The 17,292-nt window shown below is 35.9% G+C and overlaps 1 protein-coding gene across 8 annotated transcripts in view; it reads left to right on the forward strand.

Moving 5' to 3' along the window:
* RAPGEF2 (Rap guanine nucleotide exchange factor 2) overlaps positions 1 to 17,292 on the forward strand; it is a 185,249-nt gene that overhangs the window by 145,732 nt on the left and 22,225 nt on the right. For all 8 annotated transcript variants that reach the window (XM_056490300.1, XM_056490302.1, XM_056490307.1 and 5 more), the window contains 10 exons: positions 1,498 to 1,675; positions 3,373 to 3,509; positions 4,005 to 4,163; positions 5,765 to 5,917; positions 6,258 to 6,422; positions 9,341 to 9,448; positions 9,535 to 9,738; positions 9,840 to 9,948; positions 12,118 to 12,364; positions 16,808 to 16,965. In XM_056490300.1, the coding sequence (XP_056346275.1) occupies positions 1,498 to 1,675; positions 3,373 to 3,509; positions 4,005 to 4,163; positions 5,765 to 5,917; positions 6,258 to 6,422; positions 9,341 to 9,448; positions 9,535 to 9,738; positions 9,840 to 9,948; positions 12,118 to 12,364; positions 16,808 to 16,965 (1,618 nt within the window). The remainder of the gene's footprint in view (positions 1 to 1,497; positions 1,676 to 3,372; positions 3,510 to 4,004; positions 4,164 to 5,764; positions 5,918 to 6,257; positions 6,423 to 9,340; positions 9,449 to 9,534; positions 9,739 to 9,839; positions 9,949 to 12,117; positions 12,365 to 16,807; positions 16,966 to 17,292) is intronic.

Below are 17,292 nucleotides of genomic sequence, written 5' to 3' on the forward strand. Positions count from 1 at the left end.
ACATCTTTCCTTATCCTTGTTAAAAAATGAGCAGCATTTTTTCTTGACAAAAGCAAAACCAAAAAAGCCACTAAGCCCCCAAAACAAACAACAACAACTAAAGAAGCCCCAAGCCAAACCACAAAGTGAGAATAATTTGAATATTGCGTAGAAGCTGTTATCATGCTTTTTATATTAACCAGGCCCAGTTACAAAGCTTGTGTTGTGCTGTAGGACAGAAGCATTTAAGACTCTCACTAGCTGCCCCCTGATCCATCTCCAGCCATATGCTGCTGTTCATGAGGTGGCTGTGTATAGTGGCATTAAAGTAACAGATGTCAGCCACAGATAGGGAGGCAGAAATAGAGGAGATGATTCTACAAAATTACCAGTGCAATTTCTCTTACCTTCTCTGTGTTCAGAGAGTGACCTAGTTTTGTGGGCTGTCTTTTATACCAGTCTGAGATAGACTGATGAAACAAGCTTTAGTAGGTGTGTTTGTCCCATGTATTATTTTTAAAGGAGATGTGAATGCATTGTGTGCTTCCAGAGTGTCAGAAGCCATCCCTTTAAGACTTGTGAATCTCAATTTCTGAAGCCATGGTTTAAAACTTACGCATTAGAAGATTGCATTTCCTTAAAAATTGTCATAGCTGAGCCTTGGCAGCTGATGTGGTATTAAATCAGGTTCTGAGAAAAAGCAGCCGTAAAAAGCAGCAGACAAATGTTTGTGGGATTTATTAAAGTGTTCAGTCTTCAAACTGAATCATTAAAATATATATACCTTTAGGTGCTATGCCAGTGATTTCAAGCTATATCTGGACTATGTTTTCATTCATTTTAATACAACTTAAAGGAGGTTAAGTCTGACAGATATTCTATGTGGTCCATCTGTGGTGTTTAAGCAATGACTTTGCTTTTTTTCTGCATCTGTAAATTCTTAGGCAGTTTATCAGCAAACGAAAGCCATATTTAACTATGTTCAACTGGAATTCTAAAAGAAAAATACAATCCTAGGTGACTGAGAGATAGCAAAATTCCTGTAGCATTTTTTGCTGTTCTTATTTCTTACTTGATGTTGTTCTTGTTTTTTATTTAAACTGTTTAAAATTATACTGCTTTCTTAAGTGTCTGAAAATGTAAATTTAGGGTGAGCACAGAAATAGTTAAATTAATTGTTTATTGAAAAAATTTATATTCAGCTCACAGTCCAAGACATTGTTGCTTGAAATGTAACAACCTTCAATCTCCCCAAGATCCACAGATGAAAAATTTTCTGTTGAGTCGTTTGTACGTGTGACTGATTGAAACAAATGTTAACAGTCCTGTTTAAACACAGTGGGTTTTGATTGATCAATTGTTAGTTGTTTTGAAAAGACATATAAAGAAAAAGCAATATAAAAATATTGAACAAATTTATCTGCTAGATTATAGAATTAATCTCTGTACATTTAACCAGAAAACTACAGCAGTAAAGAACACATTTGAATGTTTTTTAATTGTTTATGCATTAATTAGGCTACAGAAAGTGAGGCTGGTGATATGGATCTCAGTGGATTGCCAGAGACAGCAGTGGATTCTGAGGATGATGATGATGAAGAAGATATTGAAAGGGCATCAGATCCTTTGATGAGCAGGGATATTGTTAGAGACTGCTTGGAGAAAGACCCAATAGACAGGACAGATGACGACATTGGTAAGTATTGTGATGTAGTAAAATATTGTCAAACATGTTCTTCTTCACCTCCAAAAATTTACTTTTTGAGCTTGCAGTTTTGTTTTAGTCATTGGCCTTTGTAGTTGGTAAGTTTAGTGTTTATTATTATTGTTTTTTTATATAAGTGTATATATATATATAATGTGAACAAGTACAACCAAAGAAGAGGAAAATACATATAATATGGGTGAAACCTATTGCTTGCTGGCCCTTTTGATCTCAAGCTTCAGCTTCTAATTGATATCAGAACAGCTTTATGAAGGAAACACTGTTGATAACAGAACCTTGGCAAAAGGCAACATTAATGTCAGCAATGCTTCTCACAGTATAGTTTTAATTGTCAGTTGTGACATTGCGACTTGACATTTGTTGCAAATATTGGAGCATTTAAAACCTTAACATAAATGTGCATCTAATCAAACTAATTTGTTATCATAAAAGTAAATACATTGAAAGCAAAGCAGAACTAGAATCCAAATTTTAATATAATTTGCTTCATTGGATGAGATATTTTTCTTTTTTTGAAGTATGACTAAATGATGATTAAAGTTGATTATCAGATGATTAAGAGACTAGAGCATCTCTCATGCAAGGAAGGTCTTAGAGAGCTTGGAGCTGTTTAGCCTGGAGAAGACTCAGGGGATTTCATTAATGTACACAAATACCCTGGGGTGAGGGTGTAAAGATGATGGAGCCAGAGTCTTCTCTGTGGTGCCCAGCAAGAGGACAAAGGGCACAAACTAAAAGGGAGGCTCCATCAGAGCACTAGGATATGTTTTTTGTTTTTTACAAAAGTGACTGAGCACTGGGAGAGGTTGTCCAGAGAGGTGTTAGTATTCTTCCTTGAAGATGTTCAAAAGGTATTTGGATGTGTTCCTGGGCAACTGGCTGTAGGTGGCTTTGCTTGAGCTGGCAGGTTTTGAGCAGATGACTTCTGGAAGTCCCTTTTAACCACAACCTTTCTGTGATTTAGAATAAATAAAAAATTAGGGAAAATATGGGGTCCTATTGAACTCTTTCACTAGGCATTTTAGATCAAACTGGATGCAAAAACAGTTTTAGGGCATGTAATCACTTGGCAGGGCTGCGAAAATTGAGTTCTGTGGTTATGAACAGTATAAAAAATGAAAAGACAGGAAGTTCACCATTAAGTATGAGTACAGCTCAAGTGCATGTAGAAGACAGAGTAGCAGTAGTCACCTTTAAGGCAGCAATCCTGTCTGGTCCATCTGAGAGGACCTTTGTGAAACCACCAGACAGTGATCAAGTACAATTTACTGTTAAGCCTAGCCTAGGAGGGGGTGGCTTTACCAAACAACTTGCTCAGTTTTGTGAAATTTGTCTTTCTGGGTTTTATATATTCCTATTCTAGTTACAGTGAAATTATTGCCCTGACTGGAGTATTAAAAATATCATTGGTTGTATTCAGAACTCTTGGTTACATTACAATTCTTCCATTATGCTGACTTGTAGTTTGCAGGGTTTCTATTGATGATATGACCAGCCAGACAAAATACCCAGTAATTAAAACAGGCCACTGTACATGATTTATTAGTATACAGAAACGATTGTGCAGCATTTTAGCTTAAGCAGCCTCAGGCATCTTGCTGAAGAACTGTCTTTACTGTGCTTTGTTGTTTTGACATGCACGACTCAGTGGGCTTTTTCTCCTTCAGAACAACTACTGGAATTCATGCATCAATTGCCTGCTTTTGCCAACATGACAATGTCAGTGCGGAGAGAGCTCTGTGCTGTGATGGTGTTTGCAGTTGTGGAGAGAGCAGGAACTATTGTACTAAACGATGGGGAAGAGGTCAGTAGAAGTTGCTTTTCATTCTGCTATTATACCAAACGTCCCAGATTCCACAGAATTAAGGTCCTCTTTTGTTACTTAAGAGAAAAAAAATAGCAGCATTCAGGTAAATCAGATCTTTTTTTTCCTGGATCTCTGAAAGCTTTTGTTTAAGCACTCACACATTTCTTAAGCAATAAAAACAAAAGAAAACATTCCCTGTACTATACAAAATGCTTCCTGCCTATTTGAGCTCATGTGGGGAGTTCAGTGCTCAAGTGCTGTTTTAAAACTTCATTTTTTTTTCTTGTGTTATCTCGTAATAATAAACTTAAGATCCCAATTTTCTTGAGCTGGAAATAGCTGTACATTTAAGGAAAATGAGATTGTAAATTTTTTAATAGGTGCTAAACAATAGCTTTTGCTTTAGAACAATTGCGAGAGTTTTCTTTGTAAAGTAAGATACTACAAAGTTAAGTGATTTGGTCTTTATGTCCTGCAATGTTTGATTTGTAGCTGGATTCCTGGTCAGTCATTTTGAATGGCTCTGTGGAGGTGACATACCCTGATGGAAGAACAGAGATACTGTGCATGGGGAACAGTTTTGGTGTTTCCCCCACCATGGAAAAGGAATATATGAAAGGAGTGATGAGAACCAAAGTGGATGACTGCCAGGTAGAGTGTCTGTGGTACATGCAATAATGAGACCCAGTTTTATTTTAAACTGAACATATGTAAAATCTACAGTGGGTAACTCTGGACAGTAGTTGGGCAGTATGGCACCTGTATACCCACAGTCTGGGAAATAGAGTTATCTTTATCTCAGAAAGGGATCTTTTTGGATGAAGATGCTTTTTTCAGAACAAGGCCACCAGCCTCTTCCATACATCCATTGCTTTCAGTGTTCCTTAGGAGGATCTCAAGGTCTATTGGCTATAACAGGCTCCTTCACTTCTGCTGCTAATAGCCATTCTTCCTTACTCAACTCAGCCACTGAATATCAGAGTAATACAGACTTTATCTTCCATAGTTTGAGTGAAAGATCTAATTTTGGCTCATCTGACATTTCAAGGGAAAAGCCTTGATGTTTGCTGTAATATAAGCAGTCAGATGTAAAGAATGCTTTTCATAGCATAAAACTACTGGCTGAATCTGGTTATGTGGTTGCTATTTGCTTATTCCTATCCAGAAAATAATACCACAGCCATGGGAGAATTAAGCAATTTGCTTGGTCTTGATGGCTAATTAGCTGCAAGTAGATGACCTTTGAAAGGGATGTAATTATGTGTCAATAGAATCACCTGGTTTAGCTTGCCCATCTAATGACCAAAATGTGCATAAATGGTTTCTTGTTAGGGTAAGGTTTTCAACAAACCCAAACTGTAGGACTTCTGTTTCAGCTACTACTATCTGCTGGAAAAAAGAAATGGTGTGTAAATGAATTTAAAGAGAAAATACTGTCTCTGATTCTTGTGCCCTTGTCCTAAGTATGTACATGAGGATGTAACAACTTTTCAATCAGAAGAAACACCATTCCTTTCAGTTAAACAGCCAAATTCTTATAATAAGGCAGTTTAATCTTGCCCCCCAGAAGAGACAAGTGCATAACAATTTGTATACAATATAGTCTTTTTCTACTTTGTTATGGTTGGTCTTAATTATATTTGCATAGTGTAGGTATTAGGAATATTCCTAAGATATTTTTTCTGGCACTTATTCTTGGCTGAACTGATAACTGTAGAAAAGAATTTTCCTGCTGTATGCTTTAAGCCAGAAGTAATTTGTTTCTTCATGCCTGCACTCATTAATTGAATAAATGTTACTTTTCTTAATAATTTACTACAATAAAATAGCTATAAAAAAAAAGAAGATTATTTACCAAAACAATAAGTCCAAAAAATAAAGGCTAGGTTTTCACTTAATCGTTCTGAACACCACAAAAGAGCTTTCATGTAAGGAAAAAAGGACTGGCTATGATACTGGTCTTCATCTCCAGCAGTGGGGAGGTCAAAGCAGCTGAATGAAAATGGCTGAGAGTACTAAATCATATGGCTGTGATGGATCTTGGTCTCCTCTAGCTGCAGGACTGTAGTGGCAGTCCTGTGCCTGTCTGTTCATCTGCTTGCTACAGCTGAGCTGTGGGAAAGACAAATTTGGCTCACTGCAGGTTGAGAAGCTACTTTATCTTGTCTGTTGATAGAGTACTTGCACCTGAAGTCTAAATGCTTTTCTGAAGATTTTCCATTTTAATACCGTTGCACGATGTTTCTTTCCAGTTTGTCTGTATAGCCCAGCAAGATTATTGCCGCATCCTCAATCAGGTGGAAAAGAACATGCAGAAGGTAGAAGAGGAAGGGGAGATTGTGATGGTGAAGGAGCACAGGGAGCTTGACCGCACTGGAACAAGAAAAGGTCACATTGTCATCAAGGTAAAAGGAAAAGAGTCTCTTGCAAAAGTCTGTGTTCTGTAAACCTCTTAACTTGGCAAGTTAGGTACAGGATTAGTTGAGAGATATTGTAGAGGTAAATATTTGAAAATGGACTGTTAATATTTCTAGGTTTTTTTCTAGTTGACTTCTGTAGAGATTAATTAAATTATTTTTTACTTACCACAGTGGCCAAGCTGTTATGTTTGCTTAGCTCATAGTTAATGAATGGCAGTATTCTTTCTAGTGTGATGAGTCTTCAGTATGTTACAAGAAAACTAATTTGCATGTGTTGAAAATGTGTTAATAACTATGATTCATTTCAATTTTTTGTTTTCAATAGGGAACAGCTGAAAGGTTAACAATGCATTTGGTGGAAGAGCACTCTGTGGTAGACCCAACATTTATAGAAGACTTCCTGTTGACATATAGGACCTTTCTTTCCAGCCCAATGGAAGTGGGCAAGAAGTTGTTGGAGTGGTTCAATGACCCCAGCCTCAGGGATAAGGTGAAAATCTTCTGAATCATATACTGTTACCATTGGCATTGAAATATAAGCTAATAAGAATAAAATATGCTTTAGAGAGAATAACTAAATTGAATAAGACATAAATAGCTGGTGACTTATTTGAATGGCAGAATATTTTTTCCTTATTTTAATTAAATATTACTGTGTTCATGCAAGGTAAATTGTCCATGTTTTACCTTGCTGTGTTTTTACAACTTAGTTGCTTGCAGGTGTACAGGAATCTTTTTTTCCAATAGGGAGTATTTTTATTTAATGTAATTCAGTAGAATTTTATTGTATCTCCAAGTTTGAGCATATAACTAAGTTTTGTGTTTTCTGTACGTAATACTAGTTAATTCAATTTTGCAAATGTGATTTTTTTAAAAAGAGAATAGAAAATTCATGCATTGTTGCATGAATTCATGCATTCATGCATCATGTTGTGCTTCATGTAGCATTAAGAAAAGAGCCACCAAGCCCAACCCAAATGCAAGAAAGCAATCTAATACCTTCTTCCCTAAACATAGTTTTCATGATGGAAAAATAAGGCATATCCAGTTTTCGCACACTGGCCATTGAGGCTTTATCGTGCTTCAAACTTTATTGCTTTATTTTCTCTTGTATGCAACTTCTTCTTATGTAAAAAAAACCAAAAAAACAAACAAAATCTGAAAATTTCCAGATGCCCTTTTCTTTTTTGTAAATTTGGAACCTTGGGAATTATATTAGTACAGTGAAAGAGAAATTTGGTTTTCAGGTTTTATTTAAACCTGGGTATTTCTTCCAGAAATGTTAGTATAGCTTTGCCTTGAAGGAAGGATCTTATATTTAACAGAGGGTAGGCTTTGCAGCTAGTACTGTTCAGAGCTATAATATTGGAGTTCATCTTTAAAGTTATGTTGCTTGTCCTCCAATGGACAATCCCCTCAGCCTCTGAAAGCATGAGCCAGCACAGTTGCTTGTACCAGTCTGAACATGGAACAAGTCTGTTCTGCTGCCTCAACAATTAACCTTTTCTGACCTCCAGTAGCACTGATAGAAAGGCAAGAGGCAGAGAACAGCTTGGGACAAGTGGAGATAAGCAAGTAGGTAATAAGGAATCTGGAAGATTTTGGCTCTTTTGTACTGGGTGCTGATAGACAGTAAGGGGAATGAAGGGGGTGAGTAAAACTTCCTGGGGATTATCAGTACTCAGGAGTATTCAGATTGGGACACTGGATATCCAGCCTTAGTGATGATTTTGCCCTGCAGCAGGTTACTTGATTTTACAGCTTTAATCCTCTTTTAATGCTGTTCCTGATTTGTTATACAAGTAAAGGCATTCCTCTGGAAATCAGTGTTCAACTACTCCCAGCTCAGTGTTCTTTGGGTATAGATGAGTAAGTCCCAGCTTTAAAAGTGAAGCTGTCACTGTGGTAGTTTAAAATACATTGCGTGGTAGAGCTTGCAACTTCCTAGACAATTTTAATAATCTGAAATTACACTAAATTTAACCAGACATTGTCTGGCTCTTCCAATGTCATCCACAGTAATGAAAATATCAAAGCTGTTTAACAGGAGTGAAGTTAATCTTCAATTTCAGAGGTGCAGATATCTCAAGTGTTTTCCTGTGCTGGGAGCTGCAGCACGTAGAGCTGGGTAGTTGCCTTCAGCTGGAATCTGAACTTGAGGAGTTCTGAAGTGCTTGATTTGTGTGGTCATTAATTTGAGCAGTTCTTCTGAATTAGTTCCTTTTCTAAGGTAAAAGGAAAACTTTGAGGGTGGCAGGGATTGGTTTTGCATGCCTGGTGTCAGACCTTTAGCACAGAACCTGCAGAGGTTTGGAAGACAATGAATGGACAGGAGTTAGCTGATTAAAATTTGTATGAGACACTGTTCTTAAGCTCTATGTTTTGAAATGTTTAGAGATTTATCTCTACTGATTTACTTTCCTAGCATAAAAGAAGAAATGCAGCTGTATTTTTAGAGGTTGCATTGAGTGGTACAACTCTTTTGGATTCAGCAACTTCTTAAAAATAGCACGAATCAATATTAATTCAAGACACTAAAAGAGTTTTGTTTGGTCAGGACAAGTGCTGCTGATGTTCCAGGTCAAATCGCATACTAGAAGAGAGAACATTATAATAAAAGCATGTAGTTTTTAAAAATGCAGCTCTTATTTTGTGGCTTTACCTTCATTAGTGTTAATTAATAGTATTCCTTTTGATTTTTTCCTAAGAAACTGTAAAATACCAGCTAAGATTCTTCTCAGCTTGATCATCATAATTCCATGGGGGAGTAACTGGTAGAGGGAAAAAAGAGAAATAAATGAAAAGATTGACTCCAAGGAAAGGAGTTGCTGATTTTGCTGCTAAAGCTTCTTTCCTGCTTCTTGCAATATCTTGTTTTTTCTGCCTCTCTAAATAAACAGTAGCTCTTTTACGGAGGTAAATGCCAAAAAGTTAATGGTGGCACATCTAAAGACTTGGGAGATTCAAGAGCTAATACTAAACTGTATTGTAAGCTTTGTGATCATGTGCTTGGAGAACTAAGGAGATTTGGAAATGTACATGAACAGGAAATTGTTATAAGTCAGAAATGGATCTACCTTGTTGCGTTCTACCTTTGCGCACTATTCCCTACTTAATCAAATTTTATACAGCCAGTGTTTTCTGACTCATAGTATTCATTATGAAATATAGCATACAGTTGCTTATACAAGTGAAAACAATTTTAATACTTAATTTTTTTATATTGTCCTCATAAATAATTCCATATTAGTGAACTTTGATTTGTATGTATGTATATATGCAGATGTATTATTTAAGATTCCAGTGGAAATTTACAGGGCCTTTAATGACCAGTATTTTTAAAGGACTTGGCAGTAGTGTGGTTCTGAGTATTCCAGCAAAATATTTATAATATTGATGAATTTTCAGGTTACACGGGTAGTATTGTTGTGGGTGAACAATCACTTCAATGATTTTGAAGGAGATCCTGCTATGACTCGATTTCTGGAAGAATTTGAGAACAATTTGGAGAGAGAGGTAAGAGCGAGGGATTTTCTGACAACTTGGGATAACAGGGAGTAGCCAGGCTATTGTATATAACTTAGTATGCTTTTCTCTTGTAGAAAATGGGTGGACATTTGAGGCTGTTAAATATTGCTTGTGCTGCTAAAGCTAAACGAAGATTGATAACCCTAACAAAGCCATCTCGAGAAGCCCCTTTGCCTTTTATCTTGCTGGGAGGGTCAGAAAAGGGATTTGGAATCTTTGTTGACAGTGTAGATTTTGGAAGCAAAGCTACAGAAGCAGGCTTGAAACGTGGAGACCAGGTATGTAATTGTAATATGTGTCCCTCCATTACCTCTCCCCAATTTTTCTGTTTCCTTTTTCTTCACTATATGAACGTTTTTCAAACTTGTTTTAATTGTAGATATTGGAAGTCAATGGTCAAAACTTTGAAAACATTCAGCTGACAAAAGCCATGGAAATCCTTAGAAATAACACTCATCTGTCTATCACTGTGAAAACCAATTTATTTGGTAAGTTTGTCTGCATTGCTCGTTCTAGTTCTGATAGAGACCTAAATTATTTTTTTAATAGTTTAAAATAGTTTTGTTTGAAACTCTTTTGTACTGGAGAGAATAGGAAAAGGAAACATGAAGATCTTAAAATACCTTGGATCCTAATTGCAAAGAAAAATTGATGAGTAGGGATTTACATGAAGTGACTTCTCTCTCAGAAGTGTATGTTTCTGGATTAAGAGGAGCTATTGTGACCATGCAGCTCAAACTTAAAAAACGTGCTTGTGTATATAATGTTTGGTTCTGTCTCAAGAAAGATGTCTCTTCAGGCATTTCAGCTGATCTTATTCTGTCTGCTGAATTTACTCATGGTTTTTCAGCCCACTCTGAGTGTAACAAGCTCAAGGCTTTTACAACCTTTCCTACCATCTAGGTGAGAATATTCTTGCTACCCTCTGTATTTGTTCTCTACATATTTCTCTCTAACAAGTACTGAAGTACACATGGAAGAGTCCTCAAGCAGCTCAGGACCTCAGTTAACATCATAAGTAATTAATAGATTGGGGTTTTGGTTTAATTTTTTTTACCACTGGATACTTGGATTACTTACACAATTTAGTGATGTGTTCCTTGAGTCTCTCTTTCAGGATCAGGTTCTTCATCACAAGTAGGTAGGGCAGAATATTACCACAGCATGTCATTGCACTAACTGAAGATCTGGTTTGCCTAGGTTGTCTCCAAAAGTCATTGTTCTGTTTCCTGGGGATGATTTTTTTTTTTAATTTTGCTTTTCAGTAAAGATTCTAATATTTCAGTTGTTTCTAATAATTAAGACAGTTCTTAATATATCTGCATATGGTTATTTAGCTGGATGTTCTTGTTTCTCTATGTATAAATTCTGTAACCATCCTTCTCACACTGGGTGTTTGAATCTCATGTGTTGCTTTTCTGTGTTAAAGATTAAACTGATTTCTTCCATTCTTCAGAAGTTGTGTTTTTCTAATTTTTTTCCTATCTAGTGGCTCCACTGCCAGTACTGAAATCAGATTACAGTATGGTCCCAGAGCAGTTACTTTCTGTGTATTGCATGCAGAACTCCTCCTCCACAAATCCCAAAAGGAGAGTTTCCTCTTTTCAACAACATCTTGTTATCTGTACCTAATTTCTCTCTCCAGCCTCCAAGTCCTATTCAACAGAACAGTTATTGCTGGGATTACTCTTCTCCACTTGTGTCTTATTTCAAGCTTTTGAAGTATCTTGGTAATTTGTTGTACCTTTAGATATTAGAGAATATTAAGGACAAAATTAATAAGTAACAGTAAAGCATAGCCCCTAATACTCATCTGCAGTTAATTGCCCTTGTTCCTATATTTTTCTACAGTTCCTTAGTTTTAATTATCACTTTCCATTTATTATTACAAATGAATTCATCAGAAGATTTTTCCATTTTTGTATGTAGAGTTCCTTTAACACTCAGAATACATGACTTACTCTCCAGTTCAGGTTTGTTTGATTTATTTAAATAGATCAGCTTTTTTTTCCAGGCTCAAAGCTGCAGTAGAACGAACTAACAAATGTGTCAGATATTTCTGCCTCAGAGATGACTCTTTGCTAGGGGACTGAGCAAAAATGAATGTTTGTTTGGTATTTCTGGCAGAGGGATACAACAGCACTGTCAAACATCCAAGGTGTCTCAGTAGTCTCCTGCTTAATTTTCTGTATGACTTTGTTGCTGTTTCTCTTCTGATTTTTTTGATCCTGTTGATAATAACTTCTTGTCCATCTGAAAGTTTTCGTTGCTGCCTCTCTTTAAAGGAAGGTTTAAACCTTTCTTCTCACTTTTGTCTAATGTGCTCTTTTTATACATGCTTCTCTTCTTCAGAAGCCTTTATCCTTAGGCTGAAAAGTCAAATTCCTTCTGTTGATACCATCCATGTAACTATGTGGGCACCTGTGTATTTGTCTTCTAGGCTGGGCCAATTTTTCTGATTCATACTACAGAAAATGAATGTCATTTTTAAAAGCAAAAATGTTTTTCAAGTCTTATACCTAAATTAATTTAATGCTGGAATTGACAGAATATCCAATTTTTTTTTTTCTTATTATTTATATTAAACTGGTCTGGTGCACAGAGCTTTCTTTACATTTTTGTCCTTTTTCTTCCTTCCCTTTTCCTGTCTTGTGCAGTTTTTAAAGAACTCTTAACACGGTTGTCAGAGGAAAAGAGAAATGGTGCTCCCCACCTACCTAAAATTGGTGATATTAAAAAGGCAAGTCGTTATTCCATCCCTGACCTTGCTGTTGATGTGGAGCAGGTAATAGGATTAGAAAAAGTAAATAAGAAAAGCAAAGCCAACACAGTTGGAGGAAGAAATAAGTTAAAGAAGATACTTGACAAGACTCGGATCAGTATTCTGCCTCAGAAACCATACAAGTGAGTTTATTTCCTCCTAAGTATTTCCTCCACATTAAATTATAATAATTTCTAATGAACTTATAGTTTTTGTATATAGTTTATTTATTAATACAAATATTGCTTACATATGAAAAAAATCCTAGAAAAAATGTTCTGAAAATTGAACAAGCATAGACTTACAGTGCAGCTCCTGACATCAATTTAGATGTATTTTGTTTCTTATAGATAAAGTAATTACACAAATACTTTGTCATTTCCTGTTTTCTTTTAAGAGGACTGTTAACTGGAATTATTTCAGAATAATTCTGCAAGCAGGTTACTTGCAAAGGGTTGGTATGAGCTATGATTTCAATGTATCCACAGTCCAGTGGTCCATAAGAATTTCTATGTATTGCTGTAAGGGAGATTGAGGTTAAAATTTTAACTTGGGTTCTTTGATAGAATTGTGGGGTTTGGTGTTTTTTAAATGAAAGCTAAATATGCTATCTGATAGCTTTTATTCTATGTACACATTTTAGAAATAAAGTCCTGAGAATTGCTGGCAACAATAGAAGAGTGAATTTTATGTGATATTATGGGAACCTGGTTCTTGGCAATGCAGATGGTATCAATGGGGGGAAAATTAATTGTGGAGAGTAGTTGTGAGATCAGTGTTTTCTCTTGAATTCTTCTTTCCTTTGTCCCACTAAGGGAGAAACTATTCCAGGTAAATAAAAAAAATAAAAAAAAAGACACTTGTGCTGAAAATGCAGGACTTTTTTTCCTGCTATTACTTAAAAAAAGTTTGCTTTTTTTAATGTTAGATATTGCCTACTAAATGGAAACTGTTTTGAAACATTATATATAGAATGTTAGTAATAGAATGATTGAATTAGTAATAGAAGGATTAAATTAATATAAATTATTATATCCAAATAATAGATGTTTCTTAAATTGGTTGGCAGTACCTTTCAGTAGAGGAGAATCTGTAAATCCTCTTTTTATGTTGTTTGTCTTTAGCATGTTTTCCTTTATTTAACTGGTCTTGCATGTTGTTTTTTTTAATAACTGTGCATAGTTAGGTGTGTTTTTCTGCATTGGTCACTGTGATTCATAGCATTTTCATAAAATTTTCATGTTTATTTTCTTTCATTTTTACACTTTTTCTGTGCAGGGACCTCTTTGGGTAAGATTCAGGAAAACTTGACCTATTTTATTTTCTCCTTGCTAGCTCTACTTCGTGTGTTATATATAGCAGTTTGTCTCTAAAGCCTGTTGACATTTGGTTGTTTTTGTCTGCACACTTTCTGCATATAGATTTGTAGCTATAGATTTTAGTGTTTGTGCTTTTCTTTCCCTTATCATGTAGAAGCATAAATGTCATTCTTCCTTTTAATTACTGGTGTTGCATATATTAAGGGACTGTACCTAGTCTCATTTTTTTGCATATAAGAAAATCAAGGGGGGTGAAAAAGCTGATTTACTCTTTAGTTAAAGTAGGCATTTAAAGACTCAGCTGGCTTAAGAGGTGAAGCTGTCCACTGTTTTTTGAGTGTGAAGACTGCAGAAGGCTCCAGTGCCTCAAGGATGTACCCAGACAAAACCAATCTCTAAACTAGAATTAGGTCGCTCTTAGAGGGAGCTTGTCTGCTTCATGAGACATTAAGTCAGTATCAAATATTAATCAGTTTGAGCAGGAGATAATGCCTTCCTTCAGTCTTGCTGTTTAGTCCAGTAAGGTTAAATAACTTCCCAAACTGAGCAAACAGCACCATTTCCTCTGCATATATGGGGAAATCTTCTCTTCACTGTGTGTAAGACATCTCTTGAAGAGTTCTGGGTGCAACCAGAAAGGATTAAACACAATCCCCCACCTCTCTTCTTAGTGAAATTCTGCCTGGTCCATAGTGTAGCATCCCAGACAAAGCAGCAGCCCCTGTCTCTCCTCTCTGCAGCCCTGCAGTGGCACGCATGGGACTTTGCTTTCTGGGGGAAGAATCATTCAGATACTTCTGTCATTTCGTTATCCCTTCTACCCTGTTTGTCATTCAGCAGGAAAGTTATTTCTTAGATAATGTGCTATGTCCCTACATGGCAGATGCATACAGAAAGCAATAGAAATGCTGTTTCCTTAAAACCACAATCTCCTTTCATTGGCATAATAAAATATTTTACCTAACAATAGTTTTTTGTGGGACCTGGATTTTTTTTAGTGTTGCTCTTTGTATCTGATATTTCTAGGGTTCGTGACTTGTTTGCATAAGTTAGAACTCACTCCAATTCTAAGTTTTTAAAAAAGAATAGACTGAGTGTAAGGTAAATGATTTCCAATATCTTATATGAATACTTAAACTCAAGCACAATCTTAGATGAGTTTTTGCTTTTAAATCTAACATTTTCAGAGTTGATCCACTTTACTGAAGCTGCTTCAGTCATGACGCACAGGATAGGTATAAGATTATATAAAACTGGAAACTGCAAAAGGAATGCATAATGCAAGTGAAACTATTAATAAAAGATTCACACGTCAATTGATTTGATTTTATAGAAAATCCTGTTGTTGGCACACTTATGGAATCTGTTATATATTAGTTTAGAACCACCAGAAGGTATATTGAAGTACAAGGGCTGCAGGGGTTTTTGTTTACTTTCTTTTTTTTTTTTTTTTTTTTTTCCATGTGGAGTGACTCCTACTTGCAAGACATGATATTGATTGCTGGCAATTCTTTTGGTTGTAGCAAAGATTTTATTTGTTTGTGGCTTAGCATAAAGATGCCGTGCGCTGAGTAGGTCATCACTGCTTGTCACAGTATGTTGTGCTTGACATGGAAGTACAAAAATAAAAATGTTCAGATTCACCTTAATTTCTGATTAAGAGAGAATCCTATAACTTTTTTCAGTGGACTTGAGTATTTCTGTCACTCTCATGGCTTGAAGTTTACACTTCGGAAAAGTATTTGGTAATACAGAGTTACCTTGTTTTTTAAAAGCAAAACAATGAGAAAACCCAAACACAACAGAGATACATTGACTTCTCAAAAGTAGTTGTGTCCATATCATTTAAAATGTGTCTTTAATACTCAGATACTGTTCTAGCTTTCCAGAGTAATGTTCAATTCATAGCACTTAAAGAAGTGGTACAAGAGTGTACTGTGTAGAGTTATTCATTGGTAAGCATTGGTGCTGTAACAGCTACCAGGGTAATTATCTAGCCTTTTATTACTTCTGTTTAGGTTTTCTGAGGATGGATAGAGCACTAAGACAAAGGCTTAAATGCCCAACATTAGAGTACAAGTGGTCATTTGTGTTGCATCATTTAGTTTACTAGGCTAACTTAGTTGTAACATTTGCAATGAAGTCTAAATTCTGGTTTATGCATTACTTAACTGTGTACAGATTTAGATGTGCTTGGCTTTTAGAAAGGCCTTGCTTATACTTGCTGCATTTTTAATGCGTTTCACTTTCTATAATGACTGCTATTCAGCATTTTGCATCCTCTGAGTATTTTATTAAGAGTTTTGATCTGTATATTTAGAGAAAAGTTCAATGACTGTCTCCAGTTCTACATCTTGTTGCTGGTGTTCTGCTTCATTTTATTATGAACTCAAAAGCAATAAGCAAATCAGTGCCTATTGTAATATTATGTTATTATAATAAATAACAATAATATAATAATGCATATAATAATACACACATATGTGTGTATATATATACACACACACATGTATACACGTATACATATATACATATAATAATGCATCTCTGATCCATCTAGCACTACTGGCCTCCTGTGGGACCCTGCCTTACACAATTTAATGGACAAAACACTTCAACTTTATCACAGAATACTTTATTTACAGCTGTCAGGTACTTTGGAGAGGATACTTACAGCACCCAAGTGTGGCTGTTTAGCTTAGCCTTACCTGGTATCACTTCAGTCACATTGAGTGAAGAGAAACTCAGAGAAGTGATACAGGGTGGGAAAACCAAATGATCCTCTCTTATCCATCTGTTGAAAGATCTTATATAGTATGGCTACAGTGCATCACAAATATAGTTGCAAATCCTGTGTGTGACAGGGTAAAAAAATCTCTGAAGTCCAGGCCTGAAAGCAGCACTGAAGGGATAGCAGCATTACTCAAAGTTCGGGTGATGGGATGGTGCAAGAATGATGAGGTGTTGTTCCACCTTCTCAATGAACATCTTGGCCAAAATAATTAAAAAAAAAAAAAGGAGCCTAGCAACTCCTCTGGACTTAGTGGTGAGGCTCTTCTGGCAGTGTGAGCAAGCAAACTAGTCACTCTGAGTGGACTGTTGACAAAGCAAGTCCTGTTGTCTAGAGAACTTTGACTTCTAAGTAGCAATTGCTATATTAACAATTGAAAGTATGAAAATGTAACAATAGAGACATTATTGAACCCCTCTAGTGTAGCCAAGCTCTGAATGTCTGTCAGTCCTGATTTTATTTCTTTCTGGATGCAGTGACATTGGAATTGGCCAGTCTCAGGATGACAGCATTGTGGGACTGAGGCAAACAAAGCACATTCCTCCTGCTTTACCTGTCAGTGGAACCCTGTCATCCAGTAATCCTGACCTGCTGCAGTCTCATCACCGCATCTTAGACTTCAGTACTACTCCAGGTAAGGAATCTTTTTTTATTGTTCTTGACCTTTTGATTTCCTTTCATAGATCAAGTTTTTTTTGTGTGGATTTGTGGAGTTTTAAGAGGCATGTGAGTTTTTATTAACTGTTTGCTATAACACAAGAATTAGTCATAAGAATATTCATGTGTTAGGATTTGTTATGTCTGCTACAATATACTTTACCCACATATAATAGATGTCTGTTTTTCATGTATGCTGTATACAGAGTGCTTTTTACTGATTGAATATTCTTCGTCAGTAAAAACCTGTTTTGCTTGGTATTTTATCATTTGCCTTCATGGATCATTGTTAACAAGACTGAAA

Source organism: Oenanthe melanoleuca, chromosome 4 (assembly GCF_029582105.1).
Source record: "Oenanthe melanoleuca isolate GR-GAL-2019-014 chromosome 4, OMel1.0, whole genome shotgun sequence".
Classification (NCBI taxonomy): domain Eukaryota; kingdom Metazoa; phylum Chordata; class Aves; order Passeriformes; family Muscicapidae; genus Oenanthe; species Oenanthe melanoleuca.